The 18,535-nt window shown below is 56.0% G+C and overlaps 6 protein-coding genes across 6 annotated transcripts; 3 read left to right on the top strand and 3 right to left on the bottom strand.

The window, feature by feature from the left end:
* Positions 1–678: 678 nt before the first annotated feature.
* Positions 679–6,873, bottom strand: K437DRAFT_258484 (uncharacterized protein). The gene is made up of 4 exons (XM_013386115.1): positions 6,441–6,873; positions 2,867–6,343; positions 1,634–2,798; positions 679–1,544 (listed from the first exon to the last, which is right to left on the bottom strand). The coding sequence occupies exons 1-4, from the start codon at positions 6,619–6,621 to the stop codon at positions 842–844; spliced, it is 5,526 nt and encodes a 1,841-aa protein (XP_013241569.1). The 5' UTR covers positions 6,622–6,873; the 3' UTR covers positions 679–841.
* A 285-nt stretch (positions 6,874–7,158) lies between these two features.
* K437DRAFT_258482 (uncharacterized protein) lies at positions 7,159–8,991 on the top strand. Its single transcript, XM_013386114.1, has 3 exons — positions 7,159–7,501; positions 7,600–8,319; positions 8,396–8,991. The coding sequence occupies exons 1-3, from the start codon at positions 7,326–7,328 to the stop codon at positions 8,982–8,984; spliced, it is 1,485 nt and encodes a 494-aa protein (XP_013241568.1). The 5' UTR covers positions 7,159–7,325; the 3' UTR covers positions 8,985–8,991.
* Positions 8,992–9,114: 123 nt separating this feature from the next.
* Positions 9,115–10,759, top strand: K437DRAFT_258480 (DUF1771-domain-containing protein). Its single transcript, XM_013386113.1, has 3 exons — positions 9,115–10,104; positions 10,175–10,340; positions 10,418–10,759. The coding sequence occupies exons 1-3, from the start codon at positions 9,477–9,479 to the stop codon at positions 10,575–10,577; spliced, it is 954 nt and encodes a 317-aa protein (XP_013241567.1). The 5' UTR covers positions 9,115–9,476; the 3' UTR covers positions 10,578–10,759.
* Positions 10,760–10,763: 4 nt separating this feature from the next.
* On the bottom strand, positions 10,764–12,262 carry K437DRAFT_227080 (uncharacterized protein; the record flags this gene model as incomplete). Its single annotated transcript, XM_013386112.1, has 4 exons — positions 10,764–11,174; positions 11,237–11,556; positions 11,620–11,746; positions 11,810–12,262. 4 exons carry the CDS (start codon positions 12,260–12,262, stop codon positions 10,764–10,766), a joined length of 1,311 nt encoding a protein of 436 aa, XP_013241566.1.
* Positions 12,263–13,052: 790 nt separating this feature from the next.
* K437DRAFT_258478 (uncharacterized protein) lies at positions 13,053–15,115 on the bottom strand. Its single transcript, XM_013386111.1, has 3 exons — positions 14,061–15,115; positions 13,395–13,986; positions 13,053–13,317 (listed from the first exon to the last, which is right to left on the bottom strand). The coding sequence occupies exons 1-3, from the start codon at positions 14,800–14,802 to the stop codon at positions 13,290–13,292; spliced, it is 1,362 nt and encodes a 453-aa protein (XP_013241565.1). The 5' UTR covers positions 14,803–15,115; the 3' UTR covers positions 13,053–13,289.
* Positions 15,116–15,432: 317 nt separating this feature from the next.
* K437DRAFT_275593 (Sld5-domain-containing protein) lies at positions 15,433–17,864 on the top strand. The gene is made up of 6 exons (XM_013386110.1): positions 15,433–16,527; positions 16,653–16,784; positions 16,868–16,950; positions 17,027–17,139; positions 17,220–17,292; positions 17,387–17,864. The coding sequence occupies exons 1-6, from the start codon at positions 15,649–15,651 to the stop codon at positions 17,481–17,483; spliced, it is 1,377 nt and encodes a 458-aa protein (XP_013241564.1). The 5' UTR covers positions 15,433–15,648; the 3' UTR covers positions 17,484–17,864.
* The last annotated feature ends 671 nt before the right edge of the window (positions 17,865–18,535 follow it).

The following is an 18,535-nucleotide window of genomic DNA, read 5'->3' as shown; positions in this document are numbered from 1 at the left end:
GGTTGCAGTCCAAGCTCCTATTATGTACCTCTCTGGGCTGTCCGTGTATGAGGTCACAGCTGGGACTGAAGATGAGTGATAGACGATGTGCACTTGCAAAGGAAAGCAATCGCACCTTTCGTCGATGACCTTTTGGTGGTGCTGGCCCGCCGCTGGGCTCTCCAATCTCCCCCTGGGTTTTGCTGCGCTATGGAAGTAGGATGCATGGATGGCACGCACATGGGAGAGAAGCAAGGAAGTCCTGTATGAGAGAATGAGCCGCCAACTCAAGCTCTCTCCATGGAACGCTCCTATCTCAATTCTGCAGGGTAATCGCATGGCTTTCACATGCGAGTCACGGACGACATGGTTAGCCATCCACATGTGAAATCGAAGAGCCTGTGACCGTGCCTATGCTGGCCGGCGATTGGCGTTCCCGAGCCGGGGAAGGGAGAGCGGGCAGTGGGCAGCTCCGCAGTCAAAGTGCCTGCCTGCCTGCCATCACTCACCACACTCCGCCATGGGGGCCCCCCACCGGGTGATTTCATCTCATCCTTTTCAGAGAGACTCGCGTCACATCAAACTGGAGCGGCAACCACGGCAAGGGTGCTTCCCCCAGTCAGTTCCCATTATCGTCGCACATCTGCGCAGTCCATGCAGGCATACACACACTTGATTGCCGCTCCAACATAACACACTTTTCACCGTGCTCGCACCCTGCATTCCTCAAACAAGCTGTACATGTGGGGCAGATATACGTGTGGGAGAGGTACAGTGGGGATGGAGCCCGCTCCATTTCAAGCGGGGGTGCAACGTGGTGCCGGACATGCGACCACCGACACATGCAGTGGGGACAGGGACATCATGAAGTCTTGGCCTTCTTGTGCGAATCGCCAGCGCCATGAGAAGCAGAGGCACCACTACCGCCACCATTGCTCTCCGACTTTCTCTTCATACCCGCCATAGTCGATGACGATGACGCGCCGCCTCCCCCTCCTCCTGCCGACGACAACGCGCTGCGCACGCCGCTGAGCTCCTTCTTGTACAGCCGCTCAAATGCATCGATCAGCGTGAGCACGCCGTCATCTCCAGCGTTGAAGGTGCGAGCATTCTGCACCATGAGCTGCACGTCCTCAGTGAACGCGCGCATGCTCCCGTACCTATCCCCCTTGAGTTTGTTCTCGATCAGGCCCAGGTCGCGCGCGTCCGCCTTGGGAATCACATCGTGGTAGTGCGGTATCCCCAGCGCGACCGGGTCTACCGCATGCAGGAATATCCCAGAGACACCGACGTTCGCCTTGAGCCGCGTCAGCAGGCCCTGGAGAGCGCGCTTCTCGACGTACTCCAGCCGCGGGACCAGCGCCTTGGCCCACTCCCTGTGGAACGCCTGCTCGCACACGTTTGCCCAGTTGTGTGGTAGTGTCCCTACCGGGTTGAACGTGCGCGCGTTCCCAAACACCAGTTGCATGTCCGCCGCAAACTCGGACATACGCGAGTACGCATTGTCGTTCAGCTTCTTTTCCATCGTGCCAAAATCCATTGGATGCTTGATTTCGTCGTAGTAGCTGCTCAGTCCGAGACCGTCAGAATGAATCAAGTTAGTGCTCGCAGGCCTCCTTTTGCTCTCCCTGAGAGCGCACGTGCCATCACTCACGTCGGCACGCCATCCTTGACCGGGTCCACCGGGCGCAAAAAGAACGCAGCCTCCGACATCCTCTTCATCGTTTGCAACAGCGACTTGCACCGCTTTGAATTCATCGGCTCCTTGCCCGCCGCAGCCACCGGGTCCGAGGATGCTGCGGGCATCGCATTGGCCTTGGGAGGCGCAGGGCTCGGCGCCTTGGACAATGCCTTGGCCGGAGCCGGACTTGGTGCCGGAGATGAAGTGCCTTTGGTAGAAGGGACCCTTGCAGCAACAGCCGCAGCGGCGGGAGCCGGCGACGCTTTCCGCTCAGACACAGGCGTTGCTGACTTGAGCTTCAGCTTGATCTCTTTTGGCGGAGTAGCGACAGATGTTGGCGCAGGTGCTGAGCCGCCAGAGACGCTCACCTTGGGCTTCAGCTTCAGCTTCAACCCAAGACCAGACCCGGACGCCTTTGTTGTCGGCAGCGATGGTGCTGGTGATGCAGAGGGAATGTGGATAGGTGGGGGCATCGAGGTGGTGATGCGAGTTGATTGCGCTGGTGGTGGCGGAGCTGCTGTTGCTAATGGTGGTGCTGGTGCTGGAACTGAGGCTGCTGCCGCTGTAGGTGCTTGACGCTCCTCCTGTGCAGGAGCGGCGGCGGCGATGGAGGCGCCGTTGGCCATGCCCTCGGAGGCCTCAGTCTGTTTGTGGTGTTTAGCCTCAGCTTGCTCCAGTGTTCGCGTGATCCTGTTCCAATGGCGGTTGAAGTCCTTCTCCAGCGCCGCTGCTTCTTGGTGAACATATGCTTCCGGGTTCGGTGTGTACGTCTTCGCATTGCGCACGAGCAGTTCAAAATCGCTCTTGAAGTCAAAGCGATCCTTGTACATTCCCGCATTAAGCTTGTTCATAATCGAATTGAGATCCATCGGTTCCGATATGACTTCAAAATAGTTCGGCGCCTGATCTCGCACAGGATCGACGGGGTTGAGAAAGAGCGGGGCATGCCGGCTCTCGAAGAGCTTCTTCAAGCAATTGCGGCAAGCTGTCACATCCATCGTCGACATGCCTGATGCCTGCTCGGGTGCTGCCGGCTTTGCTTTCTTCGGCTTCTTTGGCTTAAGAGTAAACTTGGGCAGCACTTTCTCTTGTGTAACATCGAATGCTACTCGCGGCGTGGACGCAGATGGCTCTGTTGCTGATGATGGCCAGAACTGCAGTTTAACAAAGCAAGCACACAAAGGGTAAGGCTAGGTTCGGACTCACCTGGCGTCGGCTCGGCTGCACTGCGAACAAGCTTGAGACGGAATCCTTCAGTGCTTGGGGTGTCCAATTCTGCAGCTCCGCTCATGGAAAGCGTGCGGACATGCACAGAGACCTTCGGTAGGAAGGGCAGGTCCGTTTCTGCAGCCGGCTTGAAGAGCAGCTCTGCTAGCTTGAGCAGAGCCCATCTTGCTTCGCTGTCGACTGTGGGAGAGAGCAGTGCGGCCATGAACCCCTCTCGGATGGCAGCTGAGCGCCCGACTTCCCGTCTGAGCGTCCGCAGAACATTGTCGAGATCTTGCTCGCGCGCACGCTCCGCCTCGCTGGCGGCTGTTGCCGCATCCCCTTCGATAAACATCGTCCGGGCTTTGAGTTCGCCATACTCATTCGTCGCAACCGACGCAGCAAGCGACTCGAGCATCGCCCTGGCCAGTGTCCGCCGCACCACGCGACTTTCGTCACAACGAAGCACCTCGAAGAGATACCTCGCGACGACCTTGTGCTGCAAGCCACGCATCAGCACAAGACTGTTGAATGCAACGGCCCGCAGGGAAGCATAGTTGCCCTGCCGCGTGTAGGCGAAGAACAGCTGCAAGTCGACAGGCCGCAAATTGGCCATCATGGTCGCCAGATGAAAGTCCAGCGCTGCGATGGAGATGATGTTGTGATACGAGGGTACGAGCATATCCAGTTCGCGGCAGCGCTCAATCTCGTTTACAGCTGCTTGCAGCAGCAACGCATCTGCTTCGCGTTCTTCAGCCGAGAGTAGGGGGAGTGGCGCGTTGAGATTGTAGTCTGCAGGGATGTAGGCAGCAGCGATGGTGTTTATGAGGCCGGCAATGTAAAAGTCATCACCGAAGCGATTCGAAGAATTGTCGTTATATCGCAGGACATTGACGAGGAAGCGCTTGACCTGGCTCAGGGGACGACCATGCTCATTGCGCACACGGCTGATGGCGTGAAGGATAGCCCTGCGCAAGAAGTATTCCGGCAGGTCAGAAAAGTCGTTGGCCTTCGGAATCAAGAGCATGTCGAGAGGACCTTCGGCTTCGTAGTCTGGTGGCTGTTGATGGCAGTAGCGCGACTGGAAGAGCTTGAGCAGGTGGAAGAGGCCGAGATACTCGAGAGTCGGCACAGCACAATTGACGAGGGCATGTGCCGCTTCAACTCGTATTCGGAAGAAGTACTTTTCGACAAGGACGGTGCGGCAGAGGATGCTGCTGACGACCTTGGATGGCATTTGTGCAAGCGCATTGACTGCGCAAAGTTGTGCAATGACGTCCCGATCTCTTTCCAGCTGGGAGATCCACATCCAAGGTTCTTGCTGGAAGTGGATGAGAGCGAGCCATTCACAGTCTGGGTCGACGCGGATCCACTCGTAAGGTGCGGAGCTCATATCGAGCTCTTCCTGCTCAGTCCAATCAGCTACCTGCCAAGCCTCGCGCTCCGAATCGTCCTCCCACTGGCCATAGACGAAGCCAAGGTCGATCAGGCCCATAGCTTCTCGGGCTTCTTCATCGCCGGCAGCAGCCGCAGCGGCGGCCTCCTTTCTCGCCTGGAAGCGCTTCGTGTTGCGCCTGACACGCTTGTACTTGGTGTTGAAAGGGACATCGATGCGCTTCTCGTGCGAATCGATATCGATAACGTGCTCGTACGGCGTACCGTCAGCCTCATGGATGCGGACAGTGATCTGCCCTTCGAACTTCTCGATCGGGTTCGAGTAGATTGCGTCGCTTGGGTTCGTCATAGCAAAGTTGGCAGCCGGACAGTCCTGTCTGATAGTCATCTCGATGATGAGCTTCTTGCGATTGAACGCAGCGGTGAAGGAGAAGCGTGGACATCCCGAGCCGTAGATCCACTGCTCTGTGAAGGTGGTCAAATCTACACCTCCTAGCTTGCGGCACTGGCGTAAGAAATGACTTGTGCTGAGCACACTGCCTTGCAGCTCTCCTGTCAGAGCATCGAGAAATATCTTGTTAATGGCTCTGCTGAGGCCCAACGATGCGCTGACCTTGGACAAGCGCCGATCGAGGATGAAGAGCACGAGTGGCGCTTTGAGATTTAGAAACGGCAGGAAAGCAGGATCCGGCGGCTCGGTCATTCCCGCTTGGAACAAGGGAGGCATGCCGATATCCCAGGCGACGAGACGTTCCATGTCCTTACGCAGCCTGAGACGGTACTCATTGTTGCCCCATATTCTCCGTAAGAACAGACTGGTGATATGCAAGCTTATGCCGTGGATGAGCCACATATCTGCCCAGGAGCGTTGGGTGACATTGATGCCAATCCACTGGAAGACGATGGCGTGCGACAGGACATGATGCGTCTCGTACGCTTGATCAACAATTCTCGGAGGGTGAAGGAGATCGGTCGAGCAGATAGCGATGGTAGACGCAGCGTGGCAGTCGTTGATTGGCTCATCGACAAAGACCATCTTGAACGAGCCAAATGGATAAGACCCATAGTCACGCGATACGAAGTCGAAAGCTTGGCGCGTAAATCCGATCGAGTGTTGCATCTCTTCCTCGCGCCCAGGGAAGCAGAATCCAATGACCTGTGGACTGCAATCGTCGGCGGCGGCATCTGTGGAATTAGAGTTGGAATTTGGGTTCGAGCCAGTAATGCTCTTCGGAGTTTGCTTGCTGGGCGAAGCAACAGTGTGCATGCTGAAAGGCCCGATTGCAAAAGCGATATGCTGGACTGACGTAGGCGCTGCCTGTTCATACGAAAAAATGATTTTGGAAGGGCAGTGCGGATGCACTGTCTTTTCGACGAGGTCACCTGAGCAGACAACAACAACTTCATCCGCGTCGTTGTCGGCAACATCCTCCTCGTCATCTGATGTGCTTTCACCCAACGCTGCTGGGGTGAGATAACGCGGAACGACAAAGTCCAGCTGCCACGTGCATCTCTCCCAGAGGCTGTCAAGGCAAGGCGTCCAACAGCGGCTCCAATCCGCGCAGCTTGGTGTACTATAAATGTGCGGAATACGGTAGGGCGCGTCCGGCGTCGCCTTGACAAACTGCAGTCCGTGCAACGGATGGCGCAGCGAGTAGTAGATCCGGACCTTCAGAGGCGCGTATTCGTCCTCTGTTTGGGCGCCGTCCTCCCTGCCAGCATCCTCCGCTACCTTTGACTCACGATTCGCGGTCTTGGTCTTGTCGGAATTCTCTGAGGGACCTTGTTCCTGCGTATTTGACTGGCCTCTCAGAGCGGACCCATTCATGGAAGTATCCTTCAGCGCGTCAGCCTTCGATTCCTGCTCAGCCTCCACCCTTTCTTTGAGAGTTTGGATGCCAACATCGGGAGAAATTGCGATGCTGAGCTCGCCATTGCTGCCATCACTCGCAGCGGCAAAGAGCTTTCTCTTGAGCTCGGGATAGAGATGAACGTCCTTGTCGTTAGAGAGCGTGACGTTCGACAAGAGATCGTTGTATGCGTAGGATGTTGGCTGCGAATTGACAGTGACATAACGGATGTCTGCAGAAGTGAAGCGCGAAAAGGTACTGTGAGCCTTCGGCTGCGTATTTTAATCTCTCACTACACTCAACAGATATCCATAAAGAAGGACACTCACCTGCTTGTCGGCAATTGACGTGCATAGTTTTCAGGTCGGGATCGGTGGGGACGATCGTCAGTTCCGAGTAGCCCTCCGCGATGCCGTCGAAGCGCAACTCGAGCGCGACGTGCTGGTGCGAGAGGGTGAAGCCTCGAGCATTGCCGCCGCCACCACTGTTGGCTCCCGGTGTACGCGCCATCGCATCTGACAGGCCCTCGTTCGACGATGCTATTCTACGGCCTCGTCATCCAGCTGCGTCGCAAAAGAGCTAGGGACACAAAGCACTTCGCGGCAAACAGCTCGTCCCTCCTCATGCGTGAGCGTACACAGTCGCGCATGGCAGAAGATCGAAGTGGCGAGACCGCACATCCGATTGCACGCGCGCCGGGAAGAGAGTGCTGGCAGAAGCACGCGTCCGATGATCTCATTGAGAAGCAGTCATGGACAGGCCATACGCTATAGCACAGCTTAGCAGGAAGTTCTCTCTTTGGATGGTTGAGCCGTGCACGAGGAGAATGAGACGGAGCGCAACCTGTCACTCGCTTTCGAGTAGGGTTGCTTCTTCCATTCGGAGCACGATCAGCCCGGACTCCGGCAACCCAAGCTGACGGACGGCACGTGGGAAAGCTCAGCTTTCGTGCTGACGGCTTTCAACATCTTAGAACCGGTCTTGCGGTGTCAACTGCTCGTTGCTCAACACCTCAGCTCGTTGTGGGGCATGCTACCAGTCGGTCACCGGAAGGAAAAGCAGCCGCTTTGAAAGGGACTCTCTAGCAAGCGCCATTCACTGACTTCCCTTCACTTTGCTCACTCTTTCACCTGTATTGAAGCATCTTTTTCACGAGTGACAGTATACAAAACACACAGAGCCCAAGCTTGTAGGACGTCTTCCTTGCCTTCATCATGTCCACGACATTTACCACCAGTGCGATTGGCGAAGCGCTTACAGTCAAAGCTGAAGATGGCTTTCCGCTCGCCGCTCATATTTTCCGGCCCCAGGACCCGAGCACCATTCGAGCGATCCTTGTAACCGCGAATGCGACCGGTGTTCACGCACGGTTTTACCATGACTTTAGCAGGTGCGAACTAGCAAGTGCAAGTTTTGTGCATCAATGAGCGCAATGTAGAAGAGAAACTTATTTCATCCGCTTTGGCTGTGTCGTATTGCGGCTTGCAGATGGGCCGCACAGCACTGCGTCCTAGCTTTCACCTTTGATTACCGCTACTCGGGCTCTTCATTCCCTGAGCACACGCAGCGCATCCTCACAGCTGCCAAGGCGAGAGGGGAAGCAGGTGAAGATGAGTACAACCAGGCATACGATGCGGCTCTGCGCGAATGTCCCGAATCGGAAGATCTGACACAGAGCTGGGGGAGGAAAGACCTCAAGGCTATCGTGCTGCACGCCCGCGAAGAGTGCGCGAGACTGATGCCTGGCGGGGTCGCGAGAGCGCGCCAGATCGAATTGACCATTATGGGACATTCACTTGGTGGGCATCTGCACGTCCTCCTCGAGCCCGAATTTGTGGCGAATGAAGCATATCCGTCGTCGGCGGTGTCTTCCAACCGCGCCAGCAGCAGTAGCACGCGTCGTGTCAACCGCTTCATGACCGTATGTTCGGGCAATGCGCATTGGCGCAATCACCCGACCAGCCTAGCAGCACGCTTCGCAATGGAGGAGCTTGTTGCACGGCCGCTGGTCGAGGAGAAGATCTTCCGCTGCGTCAACATTGGTCTCGGATTCGACTTACCATATGGACCTGGCTCAGAGTGGCTCGAATGGTATTTCCACCCACTCTTCAGTCTTGCGCGTCCGGACAATGAGTGCCGCGCCAGGGAGAACACACGAACAACACCGTTCATGTACTTTGGCTTTGTTGATGACGAGACTATGGGGCCGTACGTATTGTGCGGGTGGTTATCGTTAGCTCACCCCATGGGTACTAACGCCACGTTCGATCCTGTCTGTCCTCAGTGAGATGATGGAGCGATACCTCACCACGCTCGATTGCAGCACTTCTCGCGTCCAATCGCTCCGAATTAACCCGCGTGTGGAGCCAAACTGGCCAAGGTGCGCGCACGTAAATGCCTTCCAGTCAGGCAACGGCACAGGCTTCACAGACTCGCAAGACGGCGATAAGGCTACGCGCGGAGGCGAGGCGTATATGCCGAGCCACGGTGCTGCTGCCGAAGGTAAGGCGCGCGACCGAGGAGTCGCACAACAGCTCGCGGAGGTGACTCTCTCGCGGGAAAAGAGCATTTGGCCCATCTTCCTCGCGTGGATCGTACATGGAGAGACGAAGAAAGAGGTAGGGGAGTACCGAATGTGGAGCAAGAGTGATGAGAGGGACAGAGACGCGTTGAGGGAAGAGGAGAAAGTTGCGAGGGAGCAGGAAGCCAATGAGGGTCAAAGAGGTTACTTAACTGGCTTCGATGAAGGGGAGGAGGTCGAAAAAGAAGACGAAGGCCAAAGCCGGGAGGAGAACAGTGGAGGAGATGTCGGGCCTACTCCAAATGATCAACAGCAGCATCTACATGAGCAGATACCAAAACCACGTATTTGATGTAACCGATTGATATCGTCAGGTACTGCCCACGATCAAACCGCCCACGGCATCGCTTCGGTGTTGCGTAGGGTGCTAAGGAGAACAACATGTGGTCTGATCAGGGCTTTCGAGCCTCTACCACAGCTGTGATCATGATTTCTGCGCCTCCAGTAGGAGCCAGGGCGAACTTGGAGATTGGGGGAGCTGAGAAGAGATGTGCCGGAGTGGCCGAAGAGGCGGATGGATGAATTGCTTCATTTTTCTTTGCTTAAAGGGTTGAGAGGCATATTCAGACTCTTGCACCATGATCTGTGATAAAGTTATTCTACTCCATCCGCAGGACCGTGAAGAGCTGGAGGGCTAATCACATTCACCCCCCTGACCCTGCAAACTACGTGGTGTCAGTCCACGCGCGCCTTCGGTAGCATCGAGAGCCGCCCGCCCAAACGTCCTTTCGTAAGCTCGATCACTTCGCCCGTATCTCTCCTCTGGGTTGGACTTCCTGTCGCCATGGTGGATATCATCCGATTCCTGAACCAGCATCAGGGCCAGATCATCCGGCTCGCCAAAAAGGCATTCAAATGGTTCAAGAAGCACCAGAGCCAGCAGCAGCAGCAGCAACAACAACAGCAACAACAACATCCGCAGCAGCAGCAGGGATACAGCTCTTACGCTGGTGCCGCAGGGGGCGGCGGAGGATACCCCCAGCAGCAACAACAACCGTACGGATACCCACAGCAACAACCGCCATTTCAGCAAGTGCAGCCTCAGGCATGGGGTAATGGAGGACCTTCATACGACCATCCACCACCTCAGGGGCATTACCGGCCTCCCTCGTCTTCCCTCCCGGTCCCGCAAACGGGCATCAAGCCCAACCACCCGAACTACCACGATAATGAGGTCAACCAGAAGGACGAGCGGTATAGGCAGCTTCGCGCCAACGCGCAATCCGAGGGGAACCAGATGGCGAAATGCTTTGATGAGTCGCATAGAGCTTATTCGGCTGGTGACCGTGCCAGGGCGAAGGAGCTGAGTAATGAGGGCCACCAACACAAAGAACGCATGGAGAGCCTGAACAGGGAGGCCGCAGACTGGATTTTCAAGGCCAACAATGAAGACAGCGCACCAAATGAGATCGGTACGTTGAGGCCAAGATTTCTTTCGCAAGTAATCTTTGTTCACTTTCGCTGTTTTCTGTGACCCTGCAGACTTGCACGGACTGTACGTCCAAGAAGCTATCGAGCGAACGGAGGTGCGCATCAAGGAAGCACAACGCCAAGGCATACCCGACCTACGTGTGATTACGGGCAAGGGCAATCATAGCGCTCAGCACGTCGCCAAGATCAGGCCTGCTGTTGAGAAGCTCATGCAAGAGTACGTCTTGATTGGACGAAGAATCTCATAGTGTAACTGATCGACGCCTCGCTCTCTCCCTCTGCTATTACACACAGCCTGCACCTCAGCGCGGAGATGGATCCACACAATGCTGGCGTTGTCGTCGTGCATATCTCCGGAGGAGGAGGCGGCGCCGGCATTTACCGAGACGCAGGCTTCACGCGGGAGCTTGCAAAGCAAGCTACTGGGGATGCCGATCAGTGCATCGTCATGTAAGTGTCTATTGTATCTGGCACTCAGAGGCAACCTATCTGCGATACACATGGTGAATTTGTGCTGGCCGTTCGAGCACCAGTCCGTGTGGAAAGATGCATACACCGGGTTGCCTAGTTTACAAAGTGAGCCGAGAAAGAAAGTCCGCAGTTCGATGTGCCCCGCTTCGAAGAGTGCCGTGCTTATGGGTTAGGCGGAGCGGGCTACTTGCGCGATCTGGATAATTGCCCGACGGAAGAATGAGACGTTGTAGTCGATCAAGCCAGCATTGCGCGCCTGCAGATCTGACTTGATGATGGCAATCAAAGCGAGCCTGTTGTCGACTTGCCAGAAACAAACGCTAATGTCCGGGTTGAGTTTGCACACGCTACTAGCCCACTTGCCTTGTTTGGCTTGGCCTTCGTTGCTTGATGCTGTCGTTGTGGCAGGTGAGGATGATGCAGGCGGTTGAAGGTCACTGTAGACGTCGGAAAAAAGTAAAAGGAAGTTGACATATTCGCATACCATGTCGAACAAAGTGGGTTCAAATGGCGTAGAGTCCGAGGATATATATGTGCGTGATGGTACATCCATCAGAAATGCTTTGTCGAAGCGACAAGACTGTTGAGCACAAGATTCAGATCAGCTGCCCCCATGGTCGCAAGTGCGACATTTACACTCACCCCGCAGATGCTGTCACATGCTGACTCGAGTGATGCAGCGAGTGCGCCCTCCATCAGGCTTTGTTGCACTTTGGACAATGCAACAAACACCGAGTTGTCAAAGATGGATGTCAGATGAAAGTGTAACTTTACGCTGCTCTCCAGAGGGAATATCTCCCTCGAATTCGAGACGCCTTCTAGTCCGAAGCTTTGTGGGCCTACTTGATGGCCTCTTTGCGCAGCCTTTGCCATTTCCTCCGCCGCGCCAGGGACAAAGGCAAAGCTACCAGATGCATCGGCCAGGTCATCCAATAAGCGCTGCTCTACATCGCGCTGCGTATCTGCACTCAAATTCGACGGTCAGATGGACATTCGCCTCTATGCTAGCACGATAGGCCACCCACCGAATTTATAGTCGTCACTAAGACCGTCAACCTTGTGCACGAAGACATGGTATTCGATAAACGGGTTGATCGCAAAGCTTTTCAAAATGAGTTCATGCAGCCGCGCGACGCAGTCAAAGTAGTCGTCCTGTCATAGGCTAGTGTCAGGAAAATATGTTCGTAATGGTCGTCAGTGCACTCAAAAGCTCACCTGAGCATCTATCACGAAGATCACAGTGCTTACATCCCTCCACCTCAGTTTACCTTCCTTTACTTCGGCCGCAGTGCTCTCTGCCTCCGCCTCAAAGTCTTTTCTGGAAGCTGCTTCGTCCTGGTCTGCGGGCATATCACGCAAAACCGCACCGCGCCCTCTTGCGCCTGGACCCTCACCGATCAACGGTCCAGGCCCGTCCCATATCCTGAGCGGCAAAAAGCAGTCGACATGGAAGGTGGTCCAGCGGCCCTTGACGCCTGTCGAATGGCTTTCGAGGAAGAGTGTGTCGGATGGCGAGAGCTGCTCGTAGACTACCTTAAGAATGGAGGACTTGCCACTCCGTCGTAGACCCGCCAAGATAACATTGTGCCTTGCGATTCGCGGCGGCGACAGGAGCTTTCCGTACGGTCCAGCATCTGAACCTGATGATGACGATGAAGGATAAGGCATGTTGTCAACCCGTGCACCTTCACCTGCTCTTGCGAATTCCGCATCAGCTCCCGGGGACGATGATGATGCCTGCGGGTCGCCGCCAAGTGCCTTCAAAGATGTACTGGACGGGAAGTTGGCGAGGGCGCGCTTGCCGGCGCCGTAAAGCGAGCCGAAACCCGAGCCCATCTTGCTCTACGCAACGGAGCAAGGGGCGGTTGCGCTGACGGGCGAAAGTCGCCCAAGCGCAGGTCTTGAATGAGATCAAATGGCAAATGGCATGTGGAGTGAGAGGTTGGTGAGACAACGTCATGCACGCGATTAAGTAATGACAATGAAGATGGATATGGCAATGGCCAAGGTGCCAACCCTAAGATTTGCTGAGAGGCCTTGGCTCTTCATGAAAAGAATATTCTGTGCCTCCACCTCCCGCCAGGTCACCATCACCCGTTCTCTGCACGATTATTTAATTATTTGCTTCTCCTTCCTTCCTCTTCTTTTTTCCTCTCCCTAACGCTTAGCGTCTCAAAGATAGACGCAAAACCCCGATCTTTCAAAAAAGCGCCTCTTCATCAGATAAGCCTGCCGTCAAAAGCAGCGCTCATCCAGGACTGTAGCAGGTCGTCATACTGATCGGAGAGTAAGATGTCTTTTTGGGCGAGCGATGGGGCTGGGTGCGGTCAGTGACAGACGAATAAACCTTCGCGTTATATCGTTTTTGATCAGGGTCGCAATGCCTCGTTGCACAATCCATTTATCTTGTCGCGACTTTCATAGTGGCATGTCGTTTCTAAGCTTCTGGTCCATCAATGTATTGTAGGATGCAAGTCTGGCGTGATGTATTGGAACAGATCTTCGGGCCCTTCATTGCGTTCCGTCCCTCGAGTGGAAGTCTGAAACGTGATCATGAATCGCCCGTGTGCAGCAAGGTATGTATGACATTGTTCCACTTCTACGAATAGATTCGCACTTAACGGCGTTTAACAACAGTGTATAAGTTTAGCGCACATGTGATGTAGCCTTGTATTGCCTTCTCTCATAGATAGCATCAGATGCGGTAGACGTAGGCTGCATTTCTGTAATGGGAAGGATACAGATATTCATGATTCGTTACTTGCTTATCAATAACCGCAATGATGGAGAGCACACTCACTCGTTGAAGATCTTGTCAAGACTCTCGTCACCGAGACCAATCTGCTGGAAGGTTTCCCTGCAGAGTTCGTACCACTCCTCTGCGGCCGAGAGCTCCTCCTTCGCCTCTGACTCGCCCTCGGTCTGCACCGCGGGACTGGTCGTCAGCTCGTCATCAGCGGAAACGCTGATGTCTGTTCCGCGAGGGGGAGGCGGTGCGCCGTCCTCCGCGGACCCCTTTGTCGGCTTGACGCCGCAGCCGTCGAGCGAGGTAGCAAAGATAATCCTGTCCTCTCCGAACGCCTCGTAGGCGATGTTGAGGAGGAGGCACAGGCGCCTGCGCAATTCGACACGCCGTTCGACGTATGAGCTTCCAATATCGACGGACGATGCGAAGTTCGAGGCGGTCTGGAGCGCAGAGGAAGCAGCCTTCGCGATCGGATTCGACGAGGATGGCGACGGGAGAGGAACAACGCTCGGGAAGAGCAAAGGTGAGAGCTTGAGGTAAACTCGCGGGTGCAATGCTATGCGCGAGATGAAGCCGGTCCATTCTTCCAGCGACTTGCTGCGGAGAAGCTGACTGCTTGGAAGATTGGGTGGACCAGCCAAGTTGTCTACAAGGAAATGCGATACGATCACGCTCTTCAGCACGCACACACCCCTGCACGTTTCACAGACTCTTACTCACCCAGCACGATGCGAACACCCTTGGTAGCTTTACTCAAGTCGACCTGTCCATTCTCGTCCTGGAAGTCACCCTTTTGCTCACCCATCTCTGCCTCGTAGCTTTTCCCAAGTAACTCTTCCAGCTCCTCCTGCCTTCGCTCGAGACCCTTCTCCTCCCCAGTTTTGACTTCTCCATCCTTTGCGATTTCGAGCTCGAGCACCAAATCCTTCTGAGAGGCGGCCTCGATCAGATCCAGCCATGTCTTCTCGTCCGCCTTGAGCGATGCGCCGAGAACGGGGAGCGAGACGCGGTAGGCGAGTGCAAGCGTTTCGGGGGTCGGTTGGGTCGCAGGAAGTTTCGGCTCACTGAGCTGCACGATGGTTGTTATGGGAAGGTTGTGCAGTGCCTTGTTAGCCGCCCGGAGTTGGTTGACGGCATTTGGCTGCTCGCCTTTTGGCAGTTCGTAGACGACGGCGCTGAGCTTAGCAGTGACATCGCCCTCCTTGCTCTTCCGCTCGCGTTCGTCCGACTGGTCGATTGGCGCCTTTTCCCCATCGATCTTCCTGCCAAAGCCGTCTGCGGCCCAAGTGTTGAGCGCCTGATCGGTCGCCTTGACGCTGGATCCGCCGCTGAGGACGAGCAGGACCGACTTGGGGCGGAAGGAAGACGGTCGAAAGGCGGAGGAGCCAGGAGTCATGGGAATGGTTGCATCCTCCTTTCGAGGCTGCAGGCTCGACAGTGGAAGCACTTTTCTGGGCGGCATATTTGTTAATCACCCATGGGTTCGATAAGCGGACGCGGGAGTTACTTTCGGATCTATCGCTGGCGAACGCGCGGATGAAGGGCCTTCAAGGTGTGATGGGAGAGGCGTTCTTCGCACGGAGCAGCACTGTAGGTTGACTTCAAGCAAAAAGCCGATGATAATGCTTCTTGATGTTTCTGTGCGTCGTCGCAGCTTCTCTCCCTACTCTATGGCTACTACGAGGCCTTCGAAGGAGTGCATTCTGTGCATTCTGGGGGGGCAGAAACGTGATAATGGCTGGGCTTCAGCATGGGACACAACGCTAAGCATCACAGCTGTGTGCATCCAAGCCAGTTAGGGTCTGTCTGGCCGTCCCTGTGGAGTGGAACGCGTGCACAGGCTAAGAGAGAAGGTTAGTCAACCAGGTGGCCCAGCCGCGCGTACACAGGAGCGAGACACCCGTCTCGGCCGTAAGATGGCTGTGCAACTGCAGAGTATAGGGTATCTGCAACCCTAAAGCCGCTGCACTCTTCGAAGCACGCTGAGAGACTCACCATGAGAAACGCGACACGCTCGACCTGACCGCAGCAGAGACAACGCTGTGAGAAGCTGGCGGGTTCAATCGATGATGGACGATGTTCGTGGATAACTTCAATACCCAGGAAGGCGGCATCTTCCTGCAGGGGCCCTGCTGCACCAGGCTATCCATCACAGACCCCATCTTGGATATATGTAACCTGCAGCAACACACAGACCGGCCCTCTCGACAAGCGCTTGCTAAAGCCAGCGTCCAGGGAGGTCGATCCCCGTCCCAGTTCCGACAGCAACGCACCGTAGCGCGCTCGCGGGTTGGGACAGGAACACGATATGGCGACTCGCTACGCGATCAACTCAGACGACGAGGATGACGACTCGCAGCACCCTTTTGCAGGCCGCGCCGCGCAGCGAAACGCGATGGCCACAGCGGAAGGGGCTGCTGATCCGAGAGTGGCCCGCTCGCTCAGCCGAATGGACGAAGATATCGACGATCCGTACCTGTTCGGTATCGGCCTGGGCTCGAGGGGCGAAAGCTCGGAGTCTGGCGCCGACAGGGAAGATGTGGTTCTAACGCCCCGACGTGTGGCAGCAAGAGCGACAGGCAGCAACGTAAGCGACATCCTCAGCCCGTCGCCGCGGCGACGAAGCAACGTCGAGCAGCGGCGAATACAACGCCTCGATGGTGAGGGTGGCGGCGGTGACGGCTTGTTGTCGCCATCACGAAGAGGCGCTACTGTTTCGATAGAAAGGCAGAGACGAGGATGGGTAGCACCGATGGGTGATCCGGATCCGCTGCTAGACGAAATCCTCAGTGACATCAGAGATGGAGATCGTGAACTGGACGCGCTGGGGTCGCGACTGGGCGACCCAGGGACAGAAGCAGGTTATGGGCGACGTGCTGAGCCGAACAGCCATGGCGACTATGAAGATGACGAGGACGACGACCTTTCTGCAGCCGGTAGGGGCGATCGTGCATATCGCTTCCGCTCCGACGCCGGTCTCGACACGCACGCGGGCCGAGGCTCCGGGATGGGCAACGGCGGGGACGGTGAAGGCACACGCGGCGCCGACGCAGACGAGGCAGACAGACGCAAAACGCTCATCGAGAAGCTGCGCGATGCATGGGTCACGGAAAAATGCTGTCCCGAGCTGCGGCCGTTCGATGAGGAGGCGCACGACGGTGTGATTGACCAGATTGGGCAGCAGGAGGTGTGTACAAGCGGCAACGCAAAGGGGCTTCACCAGACGGGGCACCAAGTGATGTGCCCGGGCCAGACTGACACGCATCCCAACTCTCAATTTCCCCTTGGCGTTGCTTGCGCGCCGCGCTGCAGTCCATCTTGGAGAGCCTGGCGTCGGACGAATCGACGTCGGAAGAAGAGCACTTTCGACTCAGTCTGGTCACGCTGGACATTGAGCGGGCGAAATGGCTGCTTCGAGCGTACCTGCGCATGCGGTTAGGCAAGGTGCGTGCGTGCAAGGCGGTCCTGCTGAGTGGTATGAATGCACCTTTGTCTCGATGCGCTCACACTTGCGCCCGCTTCTTTAGATCGAAGAGTACTCGCAATACATCGCCAACACTGCGTCGGAGCTTCGGAAACTATCCGAGTTGGAGCGCGCATATGTGACTAGGTAAGATTTTTTCTTTCTACGCATCCTGTGTGTGAGGATCGCAATGAAGCTTATGTGGCGACCATGGCCAACACAGATTCGAGGAAATGCGCGTGGACCACCTTGAAGTTTCTGTGCTCAACGCGTTGCCGCCCAAGCTTCGCGGTCTGGAGGACGTGGCGATCGAGGCGTGCAGCTCTGGGGACATGGGTGCGTCTCAATCTCTCTCCCGTCTACCTGGCTTTTGGAGGTTGCGGAAGGCTCACCGCTGTATTGCATTCCATGAACAGTCATCAAGCCTGACCTGGAAGCGCCGGTGTTTATCCGCTGCAAGGCTGCGTGCGGTAATCTGTTTTTGCTGGAGTGAGGCTGCCTCGTGTGATGCGGTGTGGGACGTGAGCCGCCCCTGCAAAACGTCTTTGCTGACTTGTGCTGTTCGCTCAAAACTCTCTCACAGCGGTTCACACGCCGAGCTGACAAAGGGGTCTGTGCATCTGCTGCGCTATAGCACCGTGCGGCATTTGCTGGATCGTGGGAGGATCGAGCTGATGTGAAAAGACAACGCAACTCCATCCATATGTCTCATCACGATACATGATTCGTGCAGAGCTTGCCCACATAGACCAATGTTTTTAAACAGTGCACTCTCGCGTGTGCATGTCGACATTACTACTCCGCCTCGTTCCTTGGCCGGGCTGGCCCCTCCTTTTTCCGCGGCCTTTCGATGGTGTCTAGAAACGGAACGAGCTCAACTCGAACCAGCCGGAGTCCAAAACTAGAGAAGTAAACGTGTAGGATTGAGGAAGCTGGGTGCAAATCCGACTCTCGTAACCTGCCCTACCAGTCAATGAGTAATGATCGGCGGCACTGGTGGTGCGGGGCTTGAACCGTTCCGTTCCATCTACACTCGTGCACTTGATTACAGAATGCCATACCTGGCTCCCTGCTGCGGGTAGGGAGATGGAGGGCTTTGTCTCCTCCAGGCCAACAGCCCCTGCACTTGACTCTGCGATGATGTCGGTGACGGGCCAGGCCTGTGGCGCCAGCCACATGCTTGATGGCCGAACTGATGAACAGGGCAGCCGAGCTGAGGATGCAGGAGAGCAGTTCCCCCAGCAAACAGAAGCACAGCGTACATACGTATTGTACAATACAGCACTCAACCGTCCACGCGGCGCACCGCGTGGTGCAAATTTTTTCTCCCCTTTTCTTCTTCGCGTCGCGTCGCGCACAGGCAGGACAGGCGCGTCACGATGACGCGTCGCTATAGGCTTTAGGCACTGAAGCAGTGTGCTGCGGATGGCAGAGAGTGTCTTGTCTGCTCTGCGAGGGAGGGTTGCAAACTGATCACACGCGCGCCAACAGCTGATTCCATAGCGAGCAGCAGTCACAGAGTTGCCTCCTTCCCCCATATCACCTTCGTGTCACACTGCCCCCCCCCGATGCAGCATCATCGTACATCCCCACCATGACCATCCCTCATTCCCCTTCCACCATGCATCGGAGCTCGGAACTCGGCACCCCCGCCCTTCGACCTGCGCTCCTCCTGTGAGGCCTGCTGGGATATCCACCCGTATCCATCATCATCCAGAAACAGCACGCACCT

This window comes from Tilletiaria anomala (genome assembly GCF_000711695.1).
Source record: "Tilletiaria anomala UBC 951 chromosome Unknown K437scaffold_85, whole genome shotgun sequence".
Classification (NCBI taxonomy): domain Eukaryota; kingdom Fungi; phylum Basidiomycota; class Exobasidiomycetes; order Georgefischeriales; family Tilletiariaceae; genus Tilletiaria; species Tilletiaria anomala.
The sequence above is the reverse complement of the archived record's forward strand: the minus strand, read 5'-3'. Positions and strand labels throughout refer to the sequence as shown.

Excerpts from the sequence above, each read along its gene's own strand:
- K437DRAFT_258484 (XM_013386115.1), bottom strand. The coding sequence starts at position 6,621 with ATGGCGCGTACACCGGGAGCCAACAGTGGTGGCGGCGGCAATGCTCGA. Across the intron at positions 2,799-2,866 it reads TGCAGCCGAGCCGACGCCAG|CAACAGAGCCATCTGCGTCC; the intron begins GTGAGTCCGAAC and ends GGCCATCATCAG. Across the intron at positions 1,545-1,633 it reads GTCAAGGATGGCGTGCCGAC|CTACTACGACGAAATCAAGC; the intron begins GTGAGTGATGGC and ends CGGACTGAGCAG.
- K437DRAFT_258482 (XM_013386114.1), top strand. The coding sequence starts at position 7,326 with ATGTCCACGACATTTACCACCAGTGCGATTGGCGAAGCGCTTACAGTC. Across the intron at positions 7,502-7,599 it reads TTTTACCATGACTTTAGCAG|ATGGGCCGCACAGCACTGCG; the intron begins GTGCGAACTAGC and ends TGCGGCTTGCAG. Across the intron at positions 8,320-8,395 it reads GATGACGAGACTATGGGGCC|TGAGATGATGGAGCGATACC; the intron begins GTACGTATTGTG and ends GTCTGTCCTCAG.
- K437DRAFT_258480 (XM_013386113.1), top strand. The coding sequence starts at position 9,477 with ATGGTGGATATCATCCGATTCCTGAACCAGCATCAGGGCCAGATCATC. Across the intron at positions 10,105-10,174 it reads CAGCGCACCAAATGAGATCG|ACTTGCACGGACTGTACGTC; the intron begins GTACGTTGAGGC and ends GTGACCCTGCAG. Across the intron at positions 10,341-10,417 it reads GTTGAGAAGCTCATGCAAGA|CCTGCACCTCAGCGCGGAGA; the intron begins GTACGTCTTGAT and ends TATTACACACAG.
- K437DRAFT_258478 (XM_013386111.1), bottom strand. The coding sequence starts at position 14,802 with ATGCCGCCCAGAAAAGTGCTTCCACTGTCGAGCCTGCAGCCTCGAAAG. Across the intron at positions 13,987-14,060 it reads GGGTGTTCGCATCGTGCTGG|ACAACTTGGCTGGTCCACCC; the intron begins GTGAGTAAGAGT and ends ATTTCCTTGTAG. Across the intron at positions 13,318-13,394 it reads CTTGACAAGATCTTCAACGA|AAATGCAGCCTACGTCTACC; the intron begins GTGAGTGTGCTC and ends TTCCCATTACAG.
- K437DRAFT_275593 (XM_013386110.1), top strand. The coding sequence starts at position 15,649 with ATGGCGACTCGCTACGCGATCAACTCAGACGACGAGGATGACGACTCG. Across the intron at positions 16,785-16,867 it reads TGCGCATGCGGTTAGGCAAG|ATCGAAGAGTACTCGCAATA; the intron begins GTGCGTGCGTGC and ends CCGCTTCTTTAG. Across the intron at positions 16,951-17,026 it reads GAGCGCGCATATGTGACTAG|ATTCGAGGAAATGCGCGTGG; the intron begins GTAAGATTTTTT and ends TGGCCAACACAG.